A 24,581-nucleotide genomic window follows, 5' to 3' on the forward strand; every position below is an offset into this window, starting at 1 on the left:
AAATCACCACTTTGGGTGACTATTTTTGCAATATGAACATTTGCATGTGTTTATATAGCCTAAAATAGGGTTTCCATGAAGTTTGAGGCTTTAATTTGGCCTAAAACCTACCAAAATGACCAACCGCTTGCACAAAAAGTATCAAATTTTGGCGAAATTTCGCCAATATTTCGGTATCTCGGAAATTTCGGTCCGGCGAAATGGCCTTGCCAAAACGAGATTCAATACTATGATTATACTCGTATACATAATCACGCTTATATATAAAATTATTCATACATGGACACTTATACATCATTGCGCCCCCCCCCCCCTTTTTTTTTTTGGATTGCTTAAAGCATTCATTGCAGTTCTTTGGAACCATCCAATGTTTACCCTTCTTCACTGCGAACATTTCTATTCTGCCGTTTCTTTAGATTGAAGCTCAAACTTCCAACCATCATCATATGTATATTATTCCCCAAAAACCGGCTTAAGAGAGGATTCTGACTGCAGGGGCGGAACGAGAGTTTTTTTCCCTTTTTTTACTGTAATACTTTCAAGACCTACACACATTGGATCATCCACACCACAGGATTTGTTGGACTGGTTATCTTTTTACCTTTCTACTCACAATAAATCAGAAATTCTTGCTGAAGATTGAGAAGAGAAACTCTGGTATACTTAACAAAGCCCTGTACAAATGCTTGCAGTAACTAGATTGCATGGGAAAGAACAGCTATTTTCTTCTAGTGTAGGATGCAGAATGTTCCCTCAACCTCGAATCTTGAGAAATTGAAGGCTGGAGTGGGCTTACATGTAAAGCCCTCATTCTGATCTCATAGGCTGGTTCTGCATTCTCTTCATAGACCCTTCTGTTTCTCTCCATCCAAATACTTCGTGTAACTGGACTTGAGCTAATTGTCGCAGCTTTTTCCCCTTATTTGCTGTTATATTGTTCAAGTACTTTGTTTTTATGATGTCTTAGTTTCTTTATGAATTGTTCTTTCTTTATTTTGTGAATATGGTATTTTCTTAGTAGGATTTTTTCTTTATTTTGTGCATATAATATTTTCTTAGTTATTCGATCCTATATTTCCTAATTTTGATAAAAATTCTCTCTTTTTTCCAGGGTGGCGAGAAGTTGGGTTATGAAACAGAGGCATTTGCCATATATGATGTTATGAGGTTATATATCCTAGTTCATAATTCTTTTGTGAATCATTTGCTACTTATTCTCATGAAGACATGCATAAATTCATTAGGCTCACAAATTTAATTTTCTTGCTGTCTTACAATAAAAAATAGGGGTGCAAGTTTGGCCCTGTCGGCCCGAACCCGCCCTGGCCCACCCTGAGCCCGAACAGGGCCTGGGATATTTGGCCCTGAGGGGCCCGGTCAGGGCTCGAAATTTCTGGCCCTGAGTTAGGGTTGGGTCGGGTTAGGGTTGAGGCCTTGGGCTAAGACTGGCCCGACCCGGTCTGACCCTGTTTTAAGTTATACTATAAAATATATATTGATATAATATATATATTATATATTATAAACTTTAAATGCCACCCGCATTTTGTTATATAATATATTATATATGAAGACAATAAGTGATATAATCATATAATACATTTTATTACAATGTTATTTTACGTAAAGTTAATAATTTTCTCCCTGGCACATTCCAGCCCATGCATTTCCTTCCCCTCCCCATGATCAAGGCCAATCAGGGTCAGCCCGGCCTGACCTTGAGGGCGGGTCAGGGTTGGATTTTTCTGGTCCTGAGTCAGGGTCGGGTCGGGCCTGGGCCCAGTTAAGGAGTCTTAGGGTTGGGCTAGGGTTCTATAAAGCCCGGCCCAACCCAACCTTGTTGCAGCCCTAATTAAAAGCATTTGAAGAATTACAAATGGCGATTAGGAGATTTCAATTTCTTGTCTTGTAGCTTCTGCGTTGTTTTTTTTTTTTGTGGGGTGGGGGGGGGGGTGGGGAGAGGTTGGGGAAGCTTTCAAATGAATATTCACAAAGCTAAATGTGTTTTACACTATAACTAGGCATGATGGAAGCAAGGGTTCCATTACCAAAAAAACAAAAAAAAAGAGAAGCAAGGGTTCAAAATGAGAGCTACAAGTCTTATTCCCTTGGTTCTCATAGGACACATGTTTCCTCAATTTGATACCTGAATAAAATGAAGAATCACCCCCAGAATTTTTTTTTTTGGCTCTCTTTAATGTAAGTTAGGGGAAACCCTCCCCTGGAAGCTTTTTTTCAGTTTAGACATGATATAATACTAAGTAGAAAAGATTGGGCCACATCATCTTGGTTATAAATCTAATAGTTTCAGTCCTTGCAGAGTACCACATGGGTACCATGAATTCTAAGTTTTTCCTCATGACACTTCTCTTGCTAGAGCTGGTTTTACTTAGGTTATCTGGTGAATTGTTTTCTGAAAAAATAATCTCATTCAATTGAATATAGCATAACTTGGTTTGGAACAAAAGATCCTATATGGTCATGATACTCAATCAAGTCTATCAGACAGATTATTTGATTGCCAATTGTTGGTTCGAATATTTTCGAGATACAGATTTAGCTTCTTTTCATGAAATAAGAACACATCTTTTTACATATATGTAGTTATATCAATTTGCAGATATGACATGTATAAACTATTTAGAGCTTATAATATGCTTCAATGCAAGATACGCTGTACTCTTTTTTTTGGTGGGGGGTGGGGGGGTTGGAAGGGAGACAATAAACCATTCGGGTTCAGTGAAATAACCTGTAGCATAATAGGGAGATTGAACCTTTTTCTCCAGAAATACCTGTGCAGTATCAGATATTTTGCATTGTGTTATCGGGGCTCTGATAAGAATTTATACTATCCACGCCTTCTAGATTTAGAGTAAATAACTCAGCAATTGAAACCTGAATTCTGGGTGTGCTCATTGTCAATTTTTGAATCATTTTCACCATGGGTATGGATCAGCACTGGCAATTTACCAGGTCAAGAACTATCCACACCTTGTAGATTTTGAGTAGAAGTCTGCAAGTAAAGAGCTGAACTGCATAGCTTTGTGAAGAAAGGTAAAGAGGCTTGTTCCAAAAATACAGATTTAGAAAATATTTCTTACTTTGTTTTTCAATTGAAACTACTCAAATGACGGAGTAACCAATCCACTAATAGGAATGTTATACTGAGTTGTGACAATAGGCCACAAATTTACTGGTGACAATAGGTAGTTTCCCTATAGTAATCTAGGAAGCTGGCAACAGGATTTTTGAAGATATAAATTGGTAGGCCCCTCTCTCTCTCTCTCCCACCCCCACCCACTACGAAAAAAAAAAAGAAAAGGAAAAATAAATATATTCCATTTTATTTATTAAGCCTGCAATTTTGAGCCCAATAATGATTAACATATGATTAGTGGGGAAAATTACATCTCACTATGTCTAGTGCAGTGTATAGCTTCATGAGCTGACATGTGGCAATACATGACTACAACAACTCAGGCTTATCCCAACTAAATGGGGTCGGCTATATGGATTTGTACCCTTGAATCAGCTCTATTCAAGGTCGTACTTGATACAAGGTCTAAGCTATGGATGTCTTTCCTCACCACTTCTCCCAGAGTCATTTTAGGTTTGCCCCTAACTCTTTTAGCTCCTACAATCTGAATCCAAATCACTCCTCCGCACTGAAGCATCTAAAGGTCTTCGTTGAACATGGCCATGCCACCTCAAATGACTCTCTCGTAGCTTATCATGTATCGGAGTTACACCCAAATTAGTTCTAATTTGATCATTCTTTACTTTATCCTTCCTAGTTTTGCCGTACATCCATCTCAACTTCCACATCTCAGCTACACTGAGTTATCTATAAGTTGCTTCTTAACTACCCAACATTCTGCACAATACATTATAGTCGGTCATACGACTGTCCTATAAAATTTTCATTTTAAGTTATAAAGGAATGTGTCGATCACACAACCTCTCCACGTCATCCATCATAGGTTAGTTCTTTGTGAAACATGATCCTTTTTATCACCTTTATTTATGATTGATCCCAAGTACCTAAAATAATCTCTTTATGGAATCTCCTTCTTATCAATTTTCACCACCTAATTATCTGTCCTAGTGCAACTAAACTTACACACCATATACTTCGTTTTTGTTCTACTTAACTTAAACCTTTTTATTCCAAGGTTGAGGTTGATCTCTATAACTTTCACTTGGTGTTAATCCCTATTTTTGTTTCATTTACCAAAACAATATCATCAACAAAAAACATACACCAAGGAACCTAATCTTGAATGCCTCTGGTTAAATCATCTATGATAAGTGCAAACAAATAAGGGCTTAAAGCTGATCCTTGATGTAACCTAATTGTAGTTGGGAATTCACTACCTTGACCCTCCTCAGTCATAGTTCACAATCTCGCTGAGATCTTGGCAAGATCTCGAAAAACTAGAGAAACTCGATCTGGTCGAGACAAGATACTATACGAATTAAAAAACTGCACAGTTTCAAAAATCTCGGTTGAGATTTCGGTCGATATTTCGGTAGTTTCGAATATCTTGCCAAAATATCGATGAATTGCTACAAAGCACTTTATAAAAGTGCTCTAACTCGATTTTTATTTGGAGATTTCGAACTTTCTCGCTAGAGAGAGTGCTGGTTTGATCTGGAGAAGGGGAAAAACTTGGTTTCTTCACTTTTTGGCCACACCATCATCACTCCTTGCTACTGGGATACACAACTAAGAGATCGATTGCTGCCTATTCCTCCAGATTTGGCTACATTCAACCATTGCAGGTAAAGTTACTATTCACAAAATCTATTTTATGGAAAAAAAAATGACATACTTATTTTATGGGTATGGATTTTTTATATGTTAAACACCGAAGGCCAATCTACGACCTCATGGTGTCGAACAGCCTTACATACTTGGGACTTAGGAGACTTATGTATTATTGTTCGCTGTACTTGGTAGTTGGTATTATTGACTTATTGTTGGTGGTTGGGACTTCGGACTTATGTTATGTATAATTGACTTATTGTTCTTTGTAGTAAATAATGTAGTTTGTAGTAGAAACTTTAAGTCTTTAACTGTTTCTTTTCAAGATTGTGTGTCTTCATCCATTATTGCTTAATTTATTTGTTTTACTTTCAAACAATGTTTACATTAAGGGTTCGACCTTTACTGCCAACCAAGGGTGCAAATCCAAAGCACCAAATTGGGTGTGCGTGTGTATGTCTTTTTTTTTTTTTTTTTTCAATTTGAACCTTTAAATATGTTTATTAAGCCTAAAACAAGCTTCCCTTAAAGTTTCAGAGCCAACTATGGCCATTTGCCCACCGAAACATAGTTCAGGGAAAAAAAAAAAAAAAAAAAAAAAAAAAAAAAACCACTATCTCGGCGAGATCTTGAGATTTCGAAAAACTCGACCTGGTCGAGATGGCTCTTCGAGACAAGTTTTCAAACTATGCCCTTAGTTCTTACACTAGTCAATGTAGTCACCACACCATTATACATATTTGTAACTATTTCCACCCCATTTAGCTGAGATCTTCCTGACTTACTGGGTTGTGCCTCTTTCCCCTTACTTTCATCTTTCATTTTTCTTTTTATTTTCCATCTATTAGTTGTCATTTTCCAGTTTTTCATTTCTCATCTCTTTTCCCATCCCTCTTTTCCCCATCTCTTAATTCCCCATCTCTTAATTCCCCCTTTTTTTGTTTAGACCTCAGTTTTACCTACTTTGTTTTGTTTGGATCCATGTAGCTGGCCCCATTAAGTTGGGATAATTATTGTTGTTGCTCGAAACACTTCTCTTCTCTAGTACTTGTTAGATTAACTCTCTAGAGACTCTGTCATAAGCTTTTTCTAGGTCAATAAAGACCATATGGAGATCCTTTTTGCAATCTCTACATCTTTTCATGAGTCTCCTAAGTAAGTAAATAGCTTATGTCGTGGATCTTCCTGGCATAAAAGCAAATTGGTTTTCCATAATGGTAGTTTTTTTTGTCTCAAGCGAGTTTCAATGACTCTCTCCCATAATTTCATAGCATGACTTACTAGTTTTATGCCTCTATAGTTATTGGAACTCCGAATATCACATTTCTTTTTATAATTTTATTTTATGATTCATTAGTTTTATGCATAGTACTAAATCTCGTCTCGGAAGGCCATTTTGGCCAGACCGAAGTTTTCGAGATACCGAAATTTCTCCGAAACAATGTATTTTTTCTATGAGTTTTGCTTTGCTATTTTCGGGTGCAAAATGCTGAAATGAGCGTGTAAATAATATGAAAAAAAAAGAAGAGAGAGAGAGAGAGAGAGAGAGAGAGAGAGAGAGAGAGAGAGAGAGAGAGAGAGGCAATGGTGAAACTTTTGGGGGAGAGAGATTAATTCAATTTCCTCCCTCTTTTCTTCATTAAATAAATCCCATTAAGGGCATAATAGTAAAATACCCAGAAAACATAAATAAAACAACTTTACCAAACTACCCTTTTCTCCTTTCTACTTTCGGTATTAGCGTCAGGCGTTAATACCGAGAAGACATAATTCTCGATAACACTCCCCCTCAAGCTGGAGCATAAATGTTATTCATGCCCAGCTTGTTACAAATATAATCCACTCTTGGACTCCCCAAAGACTTTGTAAATATATATGCAAGTTGCTCTCCTGTACGAACATGAATAGGAGAAATCAGCCCTTGTTGCAGCTTCTCACGTACAAAATGATGGTCAACCTCAATGTGTTTCGTTCTTTCATGAAACACAGGATTTGAAGCAATATGGACAGCAGCTTGATTGTCACACCATAGTTGCATCGGAGAATCATCAACGAACCCAAGTAACATGGGCCATAGCCCTGTACTCCGATTCTGCATTGCAACGAGCAACTATTGTTTGTTTCTTGCTCTTCCAAGACACCAAGTTCCCTCCAACAAACGTACAATAACCTGTAGTGAACCTCTTGTCAACTGGAGATCCTGCCTAATCAGCATCCAAAAACCCCTCTTTCCGCCCATGGCCATGATCACTATAGAGGAGACCACGTCTAGCAGCCTTTTTGAGGTAACGCAAGATACGCACAACTGCCTCCCAGTGAGATGTTCGAGGAGCAGATAAGAACTGACTCACCACATTAACAGGAAAGGCAATGCCAGGCCGAGTCACTATTAGATAATTCAATTTTCCAACTAACCGTCGATACTTCTTAGGATTACCTAAAGTATCACCATCATCAGCCATAAATTTTAAATTGGGATCCATGGGAGTATCTAGAGGTTTGGAACCCAACATCCCTGTCTCTGAAAGAAGATCAGGAACATAGTTTCGCTGTGACAGCAAAATCCCTTTCTTCGCCCTTCCACACCCAAGAAATACTTCAACTTTCCGATATCCTTGGTCTGAAACTTCTACTGCAAATATACCTTCAAGTCCTCAATACCAGTAGCATCATCTCCTGTAATGACTATATTATCTATATAAACTACAAGAAATATTTTCCCTGCACCAAAGTGGCGGAAAAATACTGAATGATCATTACTACACCGCGACAGCCCAAATTCCAACACAACTTTAGTGAAGCGACCAAACCAAGCCCGAGGGGATTGTCTACCCATACAATGACTTCTTGAGCTTACAAACCAAGCCAAACTCCCCCTGAGCAACAAACCCAGGAGGTTGTTCCATATAAACCTCTTTAAGCAAATCCCCATGTAAAAAGGCATTCTTAATATCTAATTGATACAAAGGCTAATGATAAGTAGTAGCAAGTGAAATCAAAATACGAACAAAAGTAAGTTTCGCCACATGAGAAAATGTATCCAAGTAATCAACACCATATACTTGGGCATTGCCCTTCGCCACAAGGCTGGCCTTCAAACGGACCAAGGATCTATCAGGGTTCACTTTCACCATATACACCTAACGACAATCAATAGCAGATTTACCTGAGGGTAAGGGAACAAGATCCCAAGTCTGATTTTCCTCCAATGCCAACAATTCCTCATTCATAGCAGCCCTCCAACCAGGACTAGACAATGCCTTTGTGATAGACTTAGGAACAGGATGATTTCAATGGTATTTAAATAAGAATGGAAGGTAAGAAACAAAGTTAGAAATGGGGTGTTGGGTACAACTCCAAACACCCTTACGATGAGCAATAGGAATATCAAGATCAGAAAGAGATTCCACAGAAGAAGAAGGATTACCTATTGGAGGATCAGCTGGCGAAGAAGTAGATGGGGCAGAAGTAGCTGAAACGGGGGGAGCTCATACTTTCCATTGGTGACATTGGAACATAATAGGAGGAGGTGCCGTGATGAGGCAGCCTGTGGAACAATGTTAACAGTAGACTAAACAACATACAAAGGAAGATCATCATCCAACTCAGACACAGTAAAAGAAGAAGCATGATACGGGGTGGATTCAAAGAAGGAAACATCAGCAATAACAAAGTATTTTTGTAAGTCAAAGGAATAACAACGATAACCCTTTTATGTGCGGGAATAGCCAACAAAAAGATACTTAAGAGCTTTAGGGTCCAACTTTGAACCACTAGGACGATAATCTCGAATGAAGCAAACACTTCCAAACTCCCGTGGTGGTAACACAACTAAAGGCATAGAAGGAAATAATAAAGAAAAAAGAATACCACCACGTAAAACAGAGGAAGGCATGCGGTTAATAAGGTAACATGCAGTCAAAACAACATCTGCCCAAAAAATTTTAGGCACTTTCATCTTAAATAAAAGAGACCGAGCGACTTCCATTAAATGTCTATTCTTCCTCACGGCCACTCCATTTTCTTGTGGAGTGTTAGCACAACTAGGGGTGTCAATGGGTCGGGTTGGGCCGAGCCTGCCTAAACCCTGACCCTGACCCAACCCTGGCAGGGCCAAGAAACCCTCGCAGGGCCAAGAAACCCTCAACCTTGACCCGACCTTGCCAGGGTTTTCCTTAACCTGGCCCGACCCGAACCGACCTTGATAGGGTCGGGCAGGGTCGGGTTGGCCCTGATTGACCCTGACCTTGACTTTATTTATTTATTTATTTATTTTTGGAAATGGTTTTTCTTATGCCTGTAATTTTTATTATGTCAAAGTTGATCAGATTGTAATTTTCTAGGATTTGTCAGCATTGCAAGTAAAATATTTTAACTTAATTTGAAGCAGTAAAAATGAATAGCTTATAAACACTGCACTCAATGAATCTCGTTAGATTGTCCTATGGTCAATCTCTTGATAAGGCACCAATCATGTTACATTCAAACACCATGACCGATCAAAAAGCCAAGTAAGAGAAAGAAATAGGGCAATAAGCTCACAATACTCAAATTAAGATCATTAAAGCCTTAACCAATATAACATCTTATACAAATAGAAAAAATTCTGAGTATGGAGTCTGAGTAGTTCATGCCGTAGATACCCAAGGTTAAGACCCACTCCAATCCACCTCTCGTGAAACCTTATGAAAGCAGGATTCATACTACATCATAACTCCAATCCACCTCTCTTGAAACTTTATGAAAGCAGGATTCATACTACATCATATCATTATTTAGTGTCACATTAAGCTGACAAAAAACAGGGGAAGCATCATCAATCTCATGACTGTGTAACCATCACACTAACCCGAAGGTCAGGTTACTAAAAGCCACACAAAAAAAATTCAATAATCCAAAATAAAGAATGATATGAAGAAGGTATTAGAAAAACAGAGGAAGAGTGTACGGAAAGGGAACCATGGAAGAAAGAATGGGAATGGAAAGGAAATCTATTTGTACAGTAATGGATATAGAAAATGGGACATCTAAAACCTAAATCCGATATAACCGACCAGAAATAGGTAGGGGATGATGAGAATTGACTCTTTGAGTCTTCATATGGCGACACTTTGGCATTCTAGGTTTTTGATTGTTCTGTTAATCTAATATAATGGAAGAAGAGTTGGGCTCACTGGTCGAGTTACAGGCTCCAAGAGATGCTTTGATCCAAGAGCTAATATAATGGGAGAAGAGTTGGGCACTTAGCCTCACAGATTCGATTTTTTTTTTTTTTTAAATATTTTCTTGATACGAGAAAAAATTGGAGAGATATAAAGAGAAAACGTCATCGACATTCCCTGAGCGAAATCAACCCGTCAATCACTTGCAGAAGCTGGATGCCGCCGCTGCTATGGAAGAGATAGAAGTGCCGCTGGGAGTGAGGGAGAGTGGAGAGGTACAACGCAAGCTACTGGATTGCCGCTATGAGTGAAGGAGAGGAAGGTCGTAGATTGTTGCTTACCTCTGAAAACTTTGGTCACCGATTTCGCCGTTGTGCATGTAGCTTTTGGTCAGCCTTCTCCTCCAAAGTCCAAACGAGAACGATAGATAAGGCAAATCCAGACATCGCAGAGGGAAAGAGATAGGGTTTCGAGACGGCGCATGAAGGGAAAGAGAAGGGAAAGAGATGGGATGAGTGAAATGTGAATCGCTTTTAGGTTTTGAGGGTTTTGAGTGTTTTTTTATTATTTTTTGTTAGGATAAAGAAGAATAAAATATATATAAATATCTATATATCTATATATTGTATATATAAAAGCATATATATATATATATATATATATATATATATATATACTTATAAACAATTCAGGGTCGGGCAGGGCCGGGTCGGGCTCAACCCGAGGCTTAAACCCGAACCCGACCCGACCCTGCCGGGGTCAGGCTATTTCTAAACCTTGACCCGCCCTTCGGGTTGAAAAATCAGGGTCGGGTCTGGGCCGGGCTTAGGGCGGGTTCGGGGCCGAGCGGGCTTTATTGACACCCCTAAGCACAACAGGATTGATGAATTATACTACATTAAACCATAAATTCAGCAAAGGGAGCAGAAAAATACTCCTTAACATTATCACTACACAGAATACGCAAAGGAGTCTGAAATTGGGTATTAACTTCATTCACAAAAGCACAAAAGATGGAAAATAACTCCGAACGATTTTTCATTAAATAAAACCAGGTAACCCTGGAATAGTCATCAACAAAGGTAACAAAATAGCGAAAACTTAACTTGGACACGACAGGACAAGGACCCCATACATCTGAATGAACTAAAGAAAAAGGTTGGTCAGACCTTTTATTAACTCTAGGAGGGTAACTCACACGGTGAAGTTTCCCAAACTGATAAGACTCACAATTTAAACTAGAAATTGACCGAAAATGACTATCTAGAAGCTTCAAACTGTCCAACGAAGGATGACCCAAACGACAATGAATCTGGTGAGGTGATGCCACACTGGAACACGCCATAGAAGAAGTGTCCTCAAGTATATATAACTCCCCCGATTTACGACCTCTACCGATCATTTTCTTCGTCGTAAGATCCTAAAACACACAAGAGTCGGAGAAAAAGGTTACAGAACAATCATAGGTTTTGATAAACCTATTACCAGACAAAAGATTGAAAGGAAAATCAGGTAAATAAAGAACGGAAGATAAGGACAAAGAAGATGTAACAGGAACAGTACCAGTACCAGTCACTTTAGCTAAGGAACCATCAGCTAAAGTAACATTAGACGATGATTTTTGGAAGGAGGAAAATATACCTGAGACACCAGTCATATGATCCGAAGCCCCTGAATCAATGATCCGGGGATGAGAAGTAGCAATCGAAAGACATGCAATGGCATTACCTGTCTGAACAAAGGTGGCAGTTGGAGGCTGGGATGACTGAGAAATCTGAAACTGGGTAAAACGAGCATACTCCTCATCAGACATCTTCATAGTCTTATCCTCAGGCTGTGGAGATGTAGAAATAGCAAACTCAGTTAGTAGCAGAATTGGCAAACTGTTACTGAGGAGGTTTGCCATGAAGTTTCCAACAAAAATGTTGGATATGTCCTGGCGACCACAATGGTGACAAGTCTTCACCGAATGGAACTATTTGAAGTGCCTTGAGTACCCAAAGAAGGTGGTTTACCAGAACCAGCCCCACGTCCACGACCACCACCATTATTACCATTGCCACCGTTACCAGCCCCACTATTGGGCCCACGGCTGGGTGGAAAAGAGGCCAAAGCCGATGTGTCAACAGAAGTAGTACTCTCACAGGAAACACGTAGAACTCTGGATAATGTCTCGGACAGTGTGACTACCTTATCACCACCAAGAATTTGGGAACAGACTGAATCAAACTCCTTTCCAAGTCCTCCCAAAAATCCCATGACAGCAAGTTGTTCCCGCTGACTTTGCATTTGTTCCACATTAGAAGAGATAGGAAGTAGAGAATTTAATTCCTCATACATCCTCTTGAAATCAGCAAAGTATTGGGTCAAAGGATGACCCTTTCTATCAGCCCTATAGAACTCTTGAGACAGATTATAAATGCGACAAAGGTTAATCTGTCCAGAGTATAGAATATTGAGGTACTCCCACAACTCCTTGATAGTGTCAAATGTGTGGGTTACCAAATCAACAATTTGGTTCTCCATAGAATTCAGTATCTGTCCCAAGATTCTAGCATCAACAGTGTCCCACAATGGGACATCATCAGGTTTGATCTTGAACAAGTGATCTTGTTGATCACGTTCGGTTAGAACCAACTTCATAATTTTCTTCCATTGTTGAAAGTTGGAGATCCCCTCCAATTTATTTTCAGTGATACGATTGGAGGAGGAAGAGAAAACTTCAGTCATCACAGTCTTTGAATTGTCAACCATTATTCACAGCCCAATCGATGGAGGAAAACTGCAAGAAAATATAATAATAAAATTCTGCAAAAAATTCGATCCTCAAAAACCCTGACAAAAATCGATCTCAAAATTTTGATGATCCACGAAAAATTCTGCTGCCCCAGTAGCTTCCAAAAATCCAGTCAACAAAAAAGAGAGTCCAAAACTTCAACCAAAAAATCGATTTCTCACCCTGGAAAAATCAATCTCAAAAACACTGTCAGGTGCTGCCGATTTTATTCTTCAACTGTCAATGCAATCTTCACTCCATCAATCACCCATAAACACAAAGAGAGACCTAGTTCTTAATTTAGAACATGAACTAGTCTCTAAATAGTCCCAAAAGCAGCATAGGGTGCTGCACCCCTTCAAAAAAAAGGTAGGAGAAGGCGCAAAAGCTTACAACAGTTCACTAACTCTTCAATATCAACAAAAGGCTTGAGAAAATAGAAGAAGATGATCAAAGAGAGTGGTAAGCAGTACCTATAGCTCTGATACCATGTAAATAATATGAAAAAAAAGAAGAGAAAAACAAAGGAGAAACAGAGAGAACCAAGTGTGAGAGAGAGAGAGACGATGGTGAAACTTTTGGCGGAGAAAGATTAATTCAATCTCCTCCCTCTTTTCTTCATTAAAGAAATCCCATTAAGGGCATAACAGTAAAATACCCAGAAAACATAAATAAAACAGCTTTACCAAACTACTCTTTTCTCCTTTCTTCTCTCGGTATTAGTGCCACACAATTCTCGATAATAGAGCGAAATACCGAAATAACTGAAATTTTGACGAAATAGTGCATTTTTTAGACCGAAATTTCCAAAATATTGTATTTTTTTCATTTTGACCTACCATCTCGTCTCAGACCCACCGAAATATCCAAAATTTCAGCAAGATTTTGAACTATGGTTTTATGCTTTTATAGTTATTGCAACTTTTAATATCACATTTATTTTTATAAATCAGTACCACAATTTTTCTCCTCCATTCATATGGTATTTTCCTTGTGCTCATAATCTTATTAAACGGCTTAGTTAGCCAAGATAAAGCACAAATTGCTAAGCTCTTGCACTCTTCTATTGGGACCCTCTCTGGACTTGGTGTTTTGCCTATTTTCATCCTCCTTAAAGGCTTATTTACTTCGGACACCCAAATTTTTCATATTTATTTACGACATGTGGTGTCTTGATGGATAATGTAGACTTCCAGGATACTGTCACTCAAAATGTCTTTATTTAGTAAGCTGTAGAAATAATCTTTCCATCTCTCATTAATGTTCTCATCCCTTATTAGTACTTTTCCATCTTCACTTTTAATCATAGTTCAAAAACTTGTTTCGTCTCGTCAAAATCTCGAATATTTCGGTCGAGTCGAAACGAAATGCAAGTTCAAATTGAAAAAATGCAATATTTCGAAAATTTTGGAAATTTCGGTCATCTCGTTTTGGAAATTTCGGTTATCTCGGTCATTTCGGCATTTTAGACCCACAAATGGCCAAGCAAAACTCATAGAAAAAATACCATATTTCGACAAAATTTCATCGAAAGTTCGGTATCTCGGAAATTTCGGTTAGACCGAAACACCGAAACGAAACGAGATTTTAAATATTGCTTTCAATACATCTAACATTGGTCAAAATCTCTACTCTTCCTTTCCCTCATTTTAGCCATCTTATGAATAGCTTTTTCCCCTTTCTGTGCTCAGATTGTGGCAATACGTGACCGAGTCCATGTAATAGAGGAGCCCACACTCATCTCATTTGTTGGGTCTATAAGCAGATGAGTTGACTGAAAATTACTAAGTTGTCAATGTGTATCTTATATTCATTTCCTTCGGTGGCTATTATATCGTCGTTTTTTTTTTGGAACTTTGGTTTAAACTTTTAGCTACTTGCTCATTTTGAGGAAAATTTTACTAGTGAGATGGGTGGGGGGGGGTCCTCTATCACATGGACACCCCCCCAATGTACTGCCACATTGCAAGTTGTGAAGCAGCACACTTCAATACGCTTGGTGAAGTGTAGCAAAATTCCAAACAAAAACTTGCATTTCTTTTCATCAAATAATCTCTTGTTTAACTTTGTTTTCTTCATTTAGCTCCCAAGAAAAGGGATTAGGTTATGTCTTGATAATGGGGGCTTCAAGGCCTGTGTTGTGAGAGCGTTATATGCCGCAAAGAAACTAATGTCTTAGCTCCAAATCATGAGTGACCGTCTTGATTAGCCTCATTTAGTCCTAACTTGCAAATGCCTCACATTGTGTTGTAGTTTTTTTTTTTTTTTTTTTTAAATAAGATCTGTTTAATATTTTTGAATCTTGGCGCATCGAGGATAGCCTGAGGAAGACATGGATACCTTTGGGCAGCCAACTCAGTCTCACACGTCAGAAGCAATTCCAAGCAGCAAACTTGGACTCAGGAGCCATGAAGCATGGAAAATACATTCATCATTTCTTATGTGTACCCCCCAAAAAAAAATTTACAATGGGGGCCAAGATCAGCTAATGGCATATGAGGAGTGCAGTGTGATGTTGGGCTCTCCTCTTGGGATGAGTCCATTATGACCTATCTCTTGTTGTTTCATGTATTCCCCTCATTTGGTCTGGCCTTTTGTCAGACTGAAGCATGTTCTTTTTACTTTCTTCCTTTTTAATATTATTCATTTTATTAGAGATTAAATTAGAGTTAATATGCATGTGAATTTCTTTCAAAACAGAAGGTTAGAACTAGCAATTCTTTATTGCACCATGGTTTTAAGTATCCTCCCATATCTACTGATACGTATCGTATCTTTAAGGTGCTGATATGATGCGGTACTGATACAATACTTTAAACAATTGGTATTAATACATGTAATTGTTCTCATCCTTTATACATAATCAATTGAATGCATTTGTCTCATCATGCTTTGTTCTTTTTTATACATATTATGTTTTACATATTACTTATTTATAGTGTTTTATGCTTCAAAACTGTATTTTGCATATATCTTAAGAATTTCCATACGCATTTTTAGCGTATCTTCTATCTCTCTGATACGATACGATATGACACCTCTCTTAAAATCACACTTCTGATACGATACCCAATACCGATAATTTAACCTAATATACTTAAAATGTTAGGGCTAAGTTTATATGCGTATGGATTTAGAAACAAATTCTTTCATACCATGAAGTATTAGTGTTTATTAGTTTTGGTCAGTGAAAATTGAGTTGCTTCCTTTACGGCAGGTATGTAAAGCCACCTATTTTCACCCTTTGCGTTGGCAATGCTTGGGGAGAAGCAGCACTGCTTTTAGCTTCTGGTGCCAAAGGAAACCGCTCTGCTTTGCCCTCTTCAACCATCATGATAAAGCAGGTTTTTCTTAGTTATTAAAGATGCTAATGTCCCTCTGTGTGTGTGTGTGTGTGTGTGTACTATGATCTAGTTTACCTTCCATTTTCATCTTTCATATGGCTAATCTAGATATTTCAATTGGATCTTAATATTAAAACAATCTTTCTCTCCCTATGTATGCAGCCAATTGCAAGGTTTCAAGGTCAAGCAACAGATGTTGACCTTGCAAGAAAGGAAGTAAAGAATGTGAAGAAAGAGTTGGTAAGATTTCGCTTACGGTTTCAATGTAGTTATGCAGTAATCCTGTTGTATAGCACATACAATTTTTTTTAATAAATGGTGCATTCTATTTGGACCTGAAATATGAGGAAGAAGTATGAAATTTCATTTATGAAAAATGTCCATTCCCTACTTGAAGTCTGGATATCAGCACACAATGCAGTGATCCCTGAAAAGCTAGGAAATGGGATAAGGAAGAAATTTTTCTATGATGTTCTAAACCTTCTGAATGAGTTCTATTATTCTATAATCTACTAATTACTAAATAAGACCTTAGTCTGTTGTGTTGTATAGTATATTTATTAAGCATCAGTTTGGATGGTCAGAGTTTCAATTCTCATGATTAGGATAGACAGTTAAGATTGAGATGAGATTTCCTTGGGTAGCATTCCAGATTCCAACCAGACCAGTTGTTCTCATGTTTCATGGAGTATCTTCTTCTTGTGTGATTAGAAGTGTTGCACAGTCAGTATGGTTCAGTTTCGGTTGGCTGACTGAGGCCCTTGGCACCATTCATGCCAGACCCAAACTGAACTGATAAGCTATTGGTCCTTAAAAATCGATTTGCTATTTGTCGGTCCGTTTCGGTCTCTCATCAATTTTTTAATATCGGGCTAATATCGGTTTGATCTGGGGCTAAAAGCAGTTTCAGACCCGGTACTGACCTGATAATAACCCAAGAGAGAGAAGTCAACAGAGGTGAGTGGGGGAACAAGGGAGTGGAGGCTGCCGTTGTCGGCAGCAGATGTGTGAGAGATAGATTTCCAGAGTGAGATGGAGGGAGAGAAGGGCAGAGTTGGAGGGAAGGGTTTGCGAGTGTACCCACAAATGCTGTGGAATGCATCTTAACAAAAGCATTTCTTTTGTTTATACCAAATTACATAAAATGCCACCCTACACATATTTTCATGACTTGTATGTTTGAGAACATTATTTTAGCCACATAAGCCAGATTAGCGAATGTGGCAACCGGACACGTGTCAACTACTTACAAGTCTATAATTACTAACTGCTCGCCAACTCAAACCTATTATCTTTCAACCACCCATGCTCTCGCATTAAGCAACACAGGTTGAGGAAAACATTTCGTTCATTCATAACATCTATCTACTTGTCCATACAAGACCTCATGTACACGTTCAGGTCCTGTCAATGCTTTATCATGTACACGTTCAGGTCCTGTCAATGCACTATCTTGAATAGGCTCTCTAGTTTACAGTGAATCTTCTGCATGTAGTAGTAGAGCCATACACATTGCAGTATCTTCCTTATCAATCTGATCCATGCGTGCACTAGACATACGAATGCTATGATCCATTCCTAGAGTGTCATTAAAAATATACTCAATCAACAAATTATAAGAAGTTAATCTAAAAGCATTCATATATGATCTTATGTCATCCATCAAAAGTAAAAATAACACAAACTGTTATGACTGCAGTAGTTGAAGGAAACCCCAAAGTCTAAAACCATTGTCATCCTTAAAACCATCCAAATTAAAAACCACAAAGTATCCAAGTTACAATCACCCAGATAAAGACATCAATAGAATAAAGAAATGATCAGCCAAGCATTCTTAGAAGTATGGTCTTCCGGTGTGCAAAGCATGAAATGAATGCCTCTCACCATTGCGGGTCAGCCATGACCCGTGTAAGTGCCTTCGTATATAATTCTTTATTTAGATCATTGACGGTCTCGAGCTCTTCTGTGGCTCTAGTAATGTTGTATTGTTGTTCAACAGCTTAGGTTGACGTGCAAGACATACTAGCATTCCTCTCCAACCTTGATCTACTGATGTCTTGAATGACCCTGCAGGCCATTGAGAGATCAGAGTTTCTGCTCATTTTTCTCTTTGTATTAGGAGTCCTATCATGCCTGTGGGTTGGAGCCAGTGTGTGGGTAGCTTCAGGTTGAGTGTCTCCCAACGGCTCGACTCCGTCAGCATCAGTAGACTCATCATAAGACTCATGATTAACCTCCATGTCAATTGACTCATTAGTTGACAAAGCATTACGATTGATCATGCCTCCATCACCGCTTGCATATGTATCTCCAAATATCATGCATAGTTCTGGCCACTGTGGAAGACCATACTTCTTGGACTTTAACACATGGATTTGAGGTTTTCAAGAGAGAAAGAGAGATTCTAGGGCAAGGAGAAATGCAATGGTAGATGCAAATACACTATCCATACCTGATGTTTGAGAATTTATACCCCTTTAGGGCAAAACAGTTTTCCCCAAATTTGAGAAATTTCAGTGGAAAGTTCTCAGAAGCGATGATCGCGCGGTGGAGTTCATAGTTGCAAGGTGGGTGAGAAGAGGAGTTCACAGTGGGAGATCTCAGTGGGGTCACAAACCTTGATCGCGCGGAGGAGTTACACGGTCGCAAGTCGGGGGTGAAGAGATCAGTAGTTCACAGTGGGAGGAGTTCACAGTCGCAATTTTGGGGGTGAGGAAATCGCAGGTTGCAAGAGGAGTTGAGCATTCGCACTAAAGTAAAGAGTTCACAGTCGCAAGTCGGGTGAGAAGATCGCAGGTCACAAGAGGAGTCGAGCATTCATGCAAAAGTAAAGAGTTCAGTCGTGCAATAGGGAAAAAAAATCGTATATCACCGTCAATCTGTCATCACCTTTCCAAAAAAAATAGGCTTGTTTCTTTGGAGCTCCTTTTTATGTTTCTCAAAAGGGCTCCAAAACCGTTTCTCTTACCTGGTTCGTTACAAAAAAAAGAAAACAAAGAACAAAAAAAAGGCCGGACATCACATATATGTTATGTTCCAAAAGTGTTCCAAAACCATAAAAACACCAGAGAATCATTTTATTTTTGAACATTGCCATACAGAGCTTAAGAGACATAGAGGGGGGTGGAGTCGCTGAGGAAAGTGCACAGAGAGAGAGATTTTGAGGGTTTCTTTTCACCCCCTGCTCGGAGATCGCTGCCTGCCACTCTTTGGTGTTGCAGGCACCTTGCTTGCGGATCTCATCACTCATTGAAAGGATTAGTGAAGTTGTAGGCGCTGGTGAGGGGTCACCTAGTGAGGAAATAGGTTACTGCTACCCTCCAGTTCATGCTCTGTCATCCAGCGATGCCTTCGGTTATGGCCAGTTGCAGTTTTCTTCTCTGTTTCATGGTTATGAATGGCCTTTTCATCCGGTGACGCCTTTGGTGCCACTCCTAGGGAAAGGATGAACAGTGAGAGAAGGGAATCAGAATCAAAAGCACCAGATGAGGTATGAGGTAAAATATCGGTTTTTTTATCACTTCGCTCTTATGGTTGGTTCTTATTTGCTCTTGATGGTTGGATCATCCATTCCTTGGATGATATAATATCTTGCTGACATTCGGGCATAGTGTTTGTCCAGATTGCCCAGAGAAAAGAACAACATTTCATCTGTAGGAATTCTTGGTGGGCTTTTAGCCTTGATGTTCTCTGGAGGGCCAAGGAATTCTCTGTGCATGAAATCCATGAAAGCTTCAATGGAAGGGAACGGCAATGAACTGCAATAGTTGAAGCTGTCTGTACTGTTCGAGTGCCAAAAACCAATCTCAGAGAATACCTGTGAGACAGGCTAGAAATCGCCCAAAAACTTCTGGCAATGTTGTACCAGTAACCAAGAGTTCTGAAGTCATCCATGCTGTGAATTCAGTGAAGTGTTGGGACCATTGTGATACCGGGATTCCGTCCAGTGTGAAAAACTGTTTGGAATCAAACCTCTGGGAGTACTCCGGGTTGTGAACGAGAGGGAGGACAGCTTGTGGTCCATTGACCTCATCTGTTTCATCTGTGACAATCGGCTCAGTCTGCTCCTGTGTTTCATGTGGTTGTGGAGGAGCTGTTCTGTTCTCTGCTCCTTCTTGTTGCTCAGTTGTCTGGTTTATGTATTGTTCAAGATTGAACTTATTCATTTCTGGATCAGAATCAGAGTCTTCAGTGTCATCTTGTTCTTGTTGCAGAGTGGCCTGGAGGGACATGGATAGCTAAGGTATGGAGATATGAAGTGAGAATATTTGCATTCTCGATGGCACCAATGGAGGAGGTTGAACTAGAGGTAGAGGGGAGAGTGGTTGGAGGAGTGTAAGGTTGTAAGGGAGGTGGAGGTGGCCTAGGGGAGTGTTGTGGACGATATGGGTGATGCTGAGGTGGCTGTGCCTTGCGAGGTGCAAGATTCCGCTGTTGTTTTTGTACTTGTTTCAGCATTTCTATAGGAAAATGGGGGGTTGAGGTGGGGGATACTGGTGGGATTGCAGGATAGGGGGTAGGTAGATGGGCATCTAGGAAATTCTCATAGGAAGAAGTATGGGAAATTGAGAGGGTTGGGTATGGTGAAATTGTCCACTCTGAAGACTTTGCAATTGGGCTTCAAGATGTTTCTTCTCAAACTCTTTCTCTTGGATCAGTCTACTTGCTTCTTCAAAAGTGGGGATTGAAACTGAAATATGTTGTAGTTCCGTATGAAGAGCTTCAATCTCTCTTTGGAGGCTATCAATAAGTGATCCTTGAGAAAATAATGATCCTTTCATTTCTTCTTGATTCTGAACAATACGATGAAGATATGAATTCTGAATTAGTGCATTCTCATTCTGCAAATTCATAGCAGCTTCGACTGGTGTAACCTGTTCTTGTCGTCCGCTGGGAAGGACAGTATTTGTTGCTTCAATTTTCCACTTATGCCTGATGTGCTGGGAATCTTCATATTCTGCAGTAGGAGGGAAATTTCTGAGAGAAGATGAGGATGAGCCTGCAATGGGGGTGAAAGTATAACAAGGAATGGCCGGTGTTGGTGGATCTGGTGGTAATGAGGGTTTTGGTGCTGGTTTGCAAGTAGGTGTTACTGGGGGTGGAGGCTCAGTTGGGGCTTTCCTTTTTCTTGGTCCATATTTCTACCAAAAACTGGTATCTTCCTGGGTCATCTCCAAGGGGATCAACAGTTGGGTCTCCTTCCCTGTAGCGCCGCTAAAGCTCCTTTTCAAAGGAAGACCTGCCTTCTTTTTTCGAGGCTTCTTCCAAAGACTATCTTCATCGTCTGATGAAGTCAAGCAATCTGGGCAGTCGCAGATGTCAAACCATTTGTGTCCAGTAGGAGATTCAAACTCATAGTCAGGGTGTCCATCTGGTTGGAAGTTTTTGATGGGGACATTCTGCAAAGTGTCTATTTCTGTAGGAAAGATGGGAATTGCTGTCATCAAATCTGGAGGTCTGGGAAATTTTTATCTCTACCTGACCATCAGGTCTAGTGGTATAAACAGGGTTTGAAGAGATTACTGGTTGAGTCTCAGGTTGCTGTGTCTGTTCATAAGCTGTAACTGAAGTTTCGGGTAATAGCTTAAGAAGCTCAAGTTGAGTGATCTGTCTGGGGACATGAGTACAAGTTGGGACTTGGTTTGAGTCCACATGGATAAACAGAGCATCACTATTGTGACCTGTATGGACATCAAATGCATGATTTTGCAACCTGTAGGCCATCTGGTAATGGAGTGGCTGCAACTGCTGTTGAAACCTGCGGAGCTCCAGTGATCTGAACCTGAAATTTGAGGGCTGTAGGAAGATGGATGTCTGATAGTGGGATATTAAAGTTGGGGTACAAGGTGTAAAATACAGTGCCCGTATTCAAAGTGGTCTGGATGGTTGCTATGACGACAGGTTCATATTTCTTGAAACGGCTGTCTATTAGTGCACACCTGGACGCCACTGGCAGACCTTTTCTTCCATGAAAAGTAAGGGCTAGACGGATAGCACTGAAATGCACATGGGTGTATCCTTCTGCAACCCATTTTCTAACTGCTTCGGAAGGTAGCTCTAAAGTAAAGAGCTGCTCTTTTTCTGTTGCCGGGATTTGGTACTGGTGAAATCTGGATGCTTGGACAATGTCCTTCAGATCTGGTGGAGTTTTCTTGGCTTTGAAAAGAGTCTTGATGGTTTTTGCTGCTGTGTCAGGATTCTTTGGGAAAACACTGAAGGGATTGATGAGGGGATAATTGGTGGGATGAATGACCTGGTTCTCTGGGAGATAGTTGATCTCATAGAGGTACTCGATCTTAGAAGAGGAGGAAGTTCGGAATCCAGAGGAGGACTTAGAAGAGGAGGATTGTGAGAACCTATTACTGTTACTTATAGATGGTGCAGAGAAGATATTTTCACTCATTGTTAAAGTATGTTGTCATCAGAAGAGATCTAACTGGGATAATTGCAGAGTATAATATACCCAATAATGATCACTGTAGCAACCTTACGTTGGACATTTTCCTGAGACACACTGGGCAAAAGTGGCCCTTGCCTGAAAGCCCGAAAATAGTCTTGAAGGACTTCGTCAAATGGAAGTTATGCAAATGATCTGGGGGTCCGTCAAAGGATAGTTCTGATATGGAGGATCCTCGTGAAGAGGCAACCATAGAGCATACTATACCCAGAGACTGTGGAGCAATTATCAGGGCTAGAAAACTGTCATACGGAGGAAGAACTCAGAAAGAAAGAAACATTGTAGTGATAAAAAACCGATATTTGGTCTAATGGTCTATCCTATCGAGTAACCGTTGCGCTATTGCAACCTGTTGGTTGCAGGTTCAAAACTTGGAAACAGCCTCTCCTACAAAGCAGGGGGTAAAGTTGCGTACATTTGCCCCTCACAGACCCTGCAATAGCGGAAGCCTTGTGCACTGGGATGCTCTTTTTTGGTCTATCCTATCAAACACCCATTGATTCAGACCGGACCAAACCGAAACCTAACCATTAGGGGTAATGGTCAATTCTATCGGTTTGTGTCCGATTTTTGCCATCCTACCTATGATCATGGGAGTTGGATCTGTAGATAAAAGTTTGCAATTTCCCCTTTGCTGATCAACTGTGTAAAATTGAACCAATTTTTTGTTTTACCCATTTTTTTAAGGTTCAGACTGGACCTGAAAGTCAAACTCTCCTCTTGTGGGTATTAATTTTCTAATATACCTAGACTTGGAGAGTGGAACTGAAATTCACAAGCAACTTTGTTGCATAGATTCTTCTTAAGAGGTGAATTACCAGTGTCAAACATTCAAGATCCCAAAATGTCAGATACCAGTACCGCGATTTTGTGTTTCTTTTATATATTTTGATAGTTTAACAATTTTATTAATAAGAAAGGCTATGACAAGAATATCAACAACAACAAAGAACTCCAAGAAACAGCAATGTCAAAACTAACCGCCTCCCCCACCCAACCCCCCAAAAAAAAAAAAGAAGGAAAGGAAAGAATAAGAGCCACACGGTAGGATTGGCTAAGTCATAAATTACTGTTAGCTGATTTCCCCATGCAAGATATATTACCAGCAGATTATAGGAATGTGATCACATTGTGAGATATTGAGATACAATTACCTCCATTCGGGGTTTCCTTTTGTCATCTCTTTCCATTTGTGCATGGACAAACACCAATCTTAGATTATTAGCTGGACCTTTCAACAGAAACTTTTTTCGTGGCATATGTATTAATTTTTAAAATCTCATTAGCTAATCCTTTTTTGTTAATGTAGTTTTGGGGGGAAAAAATGTTACTGCCTTGTAAATTTCTGTAATTTATATCCTGATAAAAACAACACGAATAAAATGATTGCTTAGGTCAATTTGTTTCTAAATAAAAGTGTCACTGTTCCAAGCCATATAAGTGTTTTTCATTAAACTATGTATATGCTGTTGAGAAGCCGACTTCATCTAACTATTATATTTCTTCTCAAGGTTGATCTCTACTCAAGGCATATAGGAAAATCACCTGAGCAGATCGAGGAGGATATCAGGCGTCCAAAATATTTCAGTCCTAGTGAGGCGGTTGAGTATGGTATCATTGATAAGGTAAGATTAGTGAAAAAAATAAAAATCATTTCCTTATGTTCTTACGACAAACTTTGCATGATCCCGTAAATCTTTTAGGTACTGTACAATGAAAGAGGCAGTGAAGATCGTGGAGTTGTTTCTGACCTGAAAAAGGCTCAACTTATTTCGTAAACTCTGCTGGGCAGTAGAACTATGGAGGCAATTTTACAGTTGATAATTTGCAGTTGCAAGTCATCATCTGGTCTGGAGTGACTGAAAGCTGAACTGTATTATTGTATGATAAAATTAAATAGTTTCAATCAATTGTCCAACGGGGACAGTCTTTATTTATGTTATTCCTAGATAATTGTCGATAATATTATCCCGCACCCTTGGAGCTTGTTTTTGCAGTGCTTATGATTAACCGCTGTCTTTTATCAGTACTGTTGAACAATTTTTGACGAAGCCGCAGTCGACTGTAAACCAATATC

The 24,581-nt window shown here is 39.4% G+C and overlaps 1 protein-coding gene across 2 annotated transcripts in view; it reads left to right on the top strand.

The window, feature by feature from the left end:
• The window catches only part of LOC122668105 (ATP-dependent Clp protease proteolytic subunit-related protein 4, chloroplastic), a 36,186-nt gene that overhangs the window by 11,426 nt on the left and 179 nt on the right, over window positions 1–24,581 (top strand). Inside the window, exons 3-7 of one of the 2 annotated variants that reach the window (XM_043864679.1) lie at window positions 1,112–1,167; window positions 15,921–16,047; window positions 16,210–16,287; window positions 24,016–24,129; window positions 24,208–24,278. In XM_043864679.1, coding sequence (XP_043720614.1) covers window positions 1,112–1,167; window positions 15,921–16,047; window positions 16,210–16,287; window positions 24,016–24,129; window positions 24,208–24,278 — 446 coding nt within the window. Of the gene's footprint in view, window positions 1–1,111; window positions 1,168–15,920; window positions 16,048–16,209; window positions 16,288–24,015; window positions 24,130–24,207; window positions 24,486–24,581 lie in introns of those variants that run through there. The other variant, XM_043864687.1, reaches the window with a different exon arrangement.

The sequence above is a fragment of the Telopea speciosissima genome, chromosome 1 (genome assembly GCF_018873765.1).
Source record: "Telopea speciosissima isolate NSW1024214 ecotype Mountain lineage chromosome 1, Tspe_v1, whole genome shotgun sequence".
NCBI classification, from domain to species: Eukaryota; Viridiplantae; Streptophyta; class Magnoliopsida; order Proteales; family Proteaceae; genus Telopea; species Telopea speciosissima.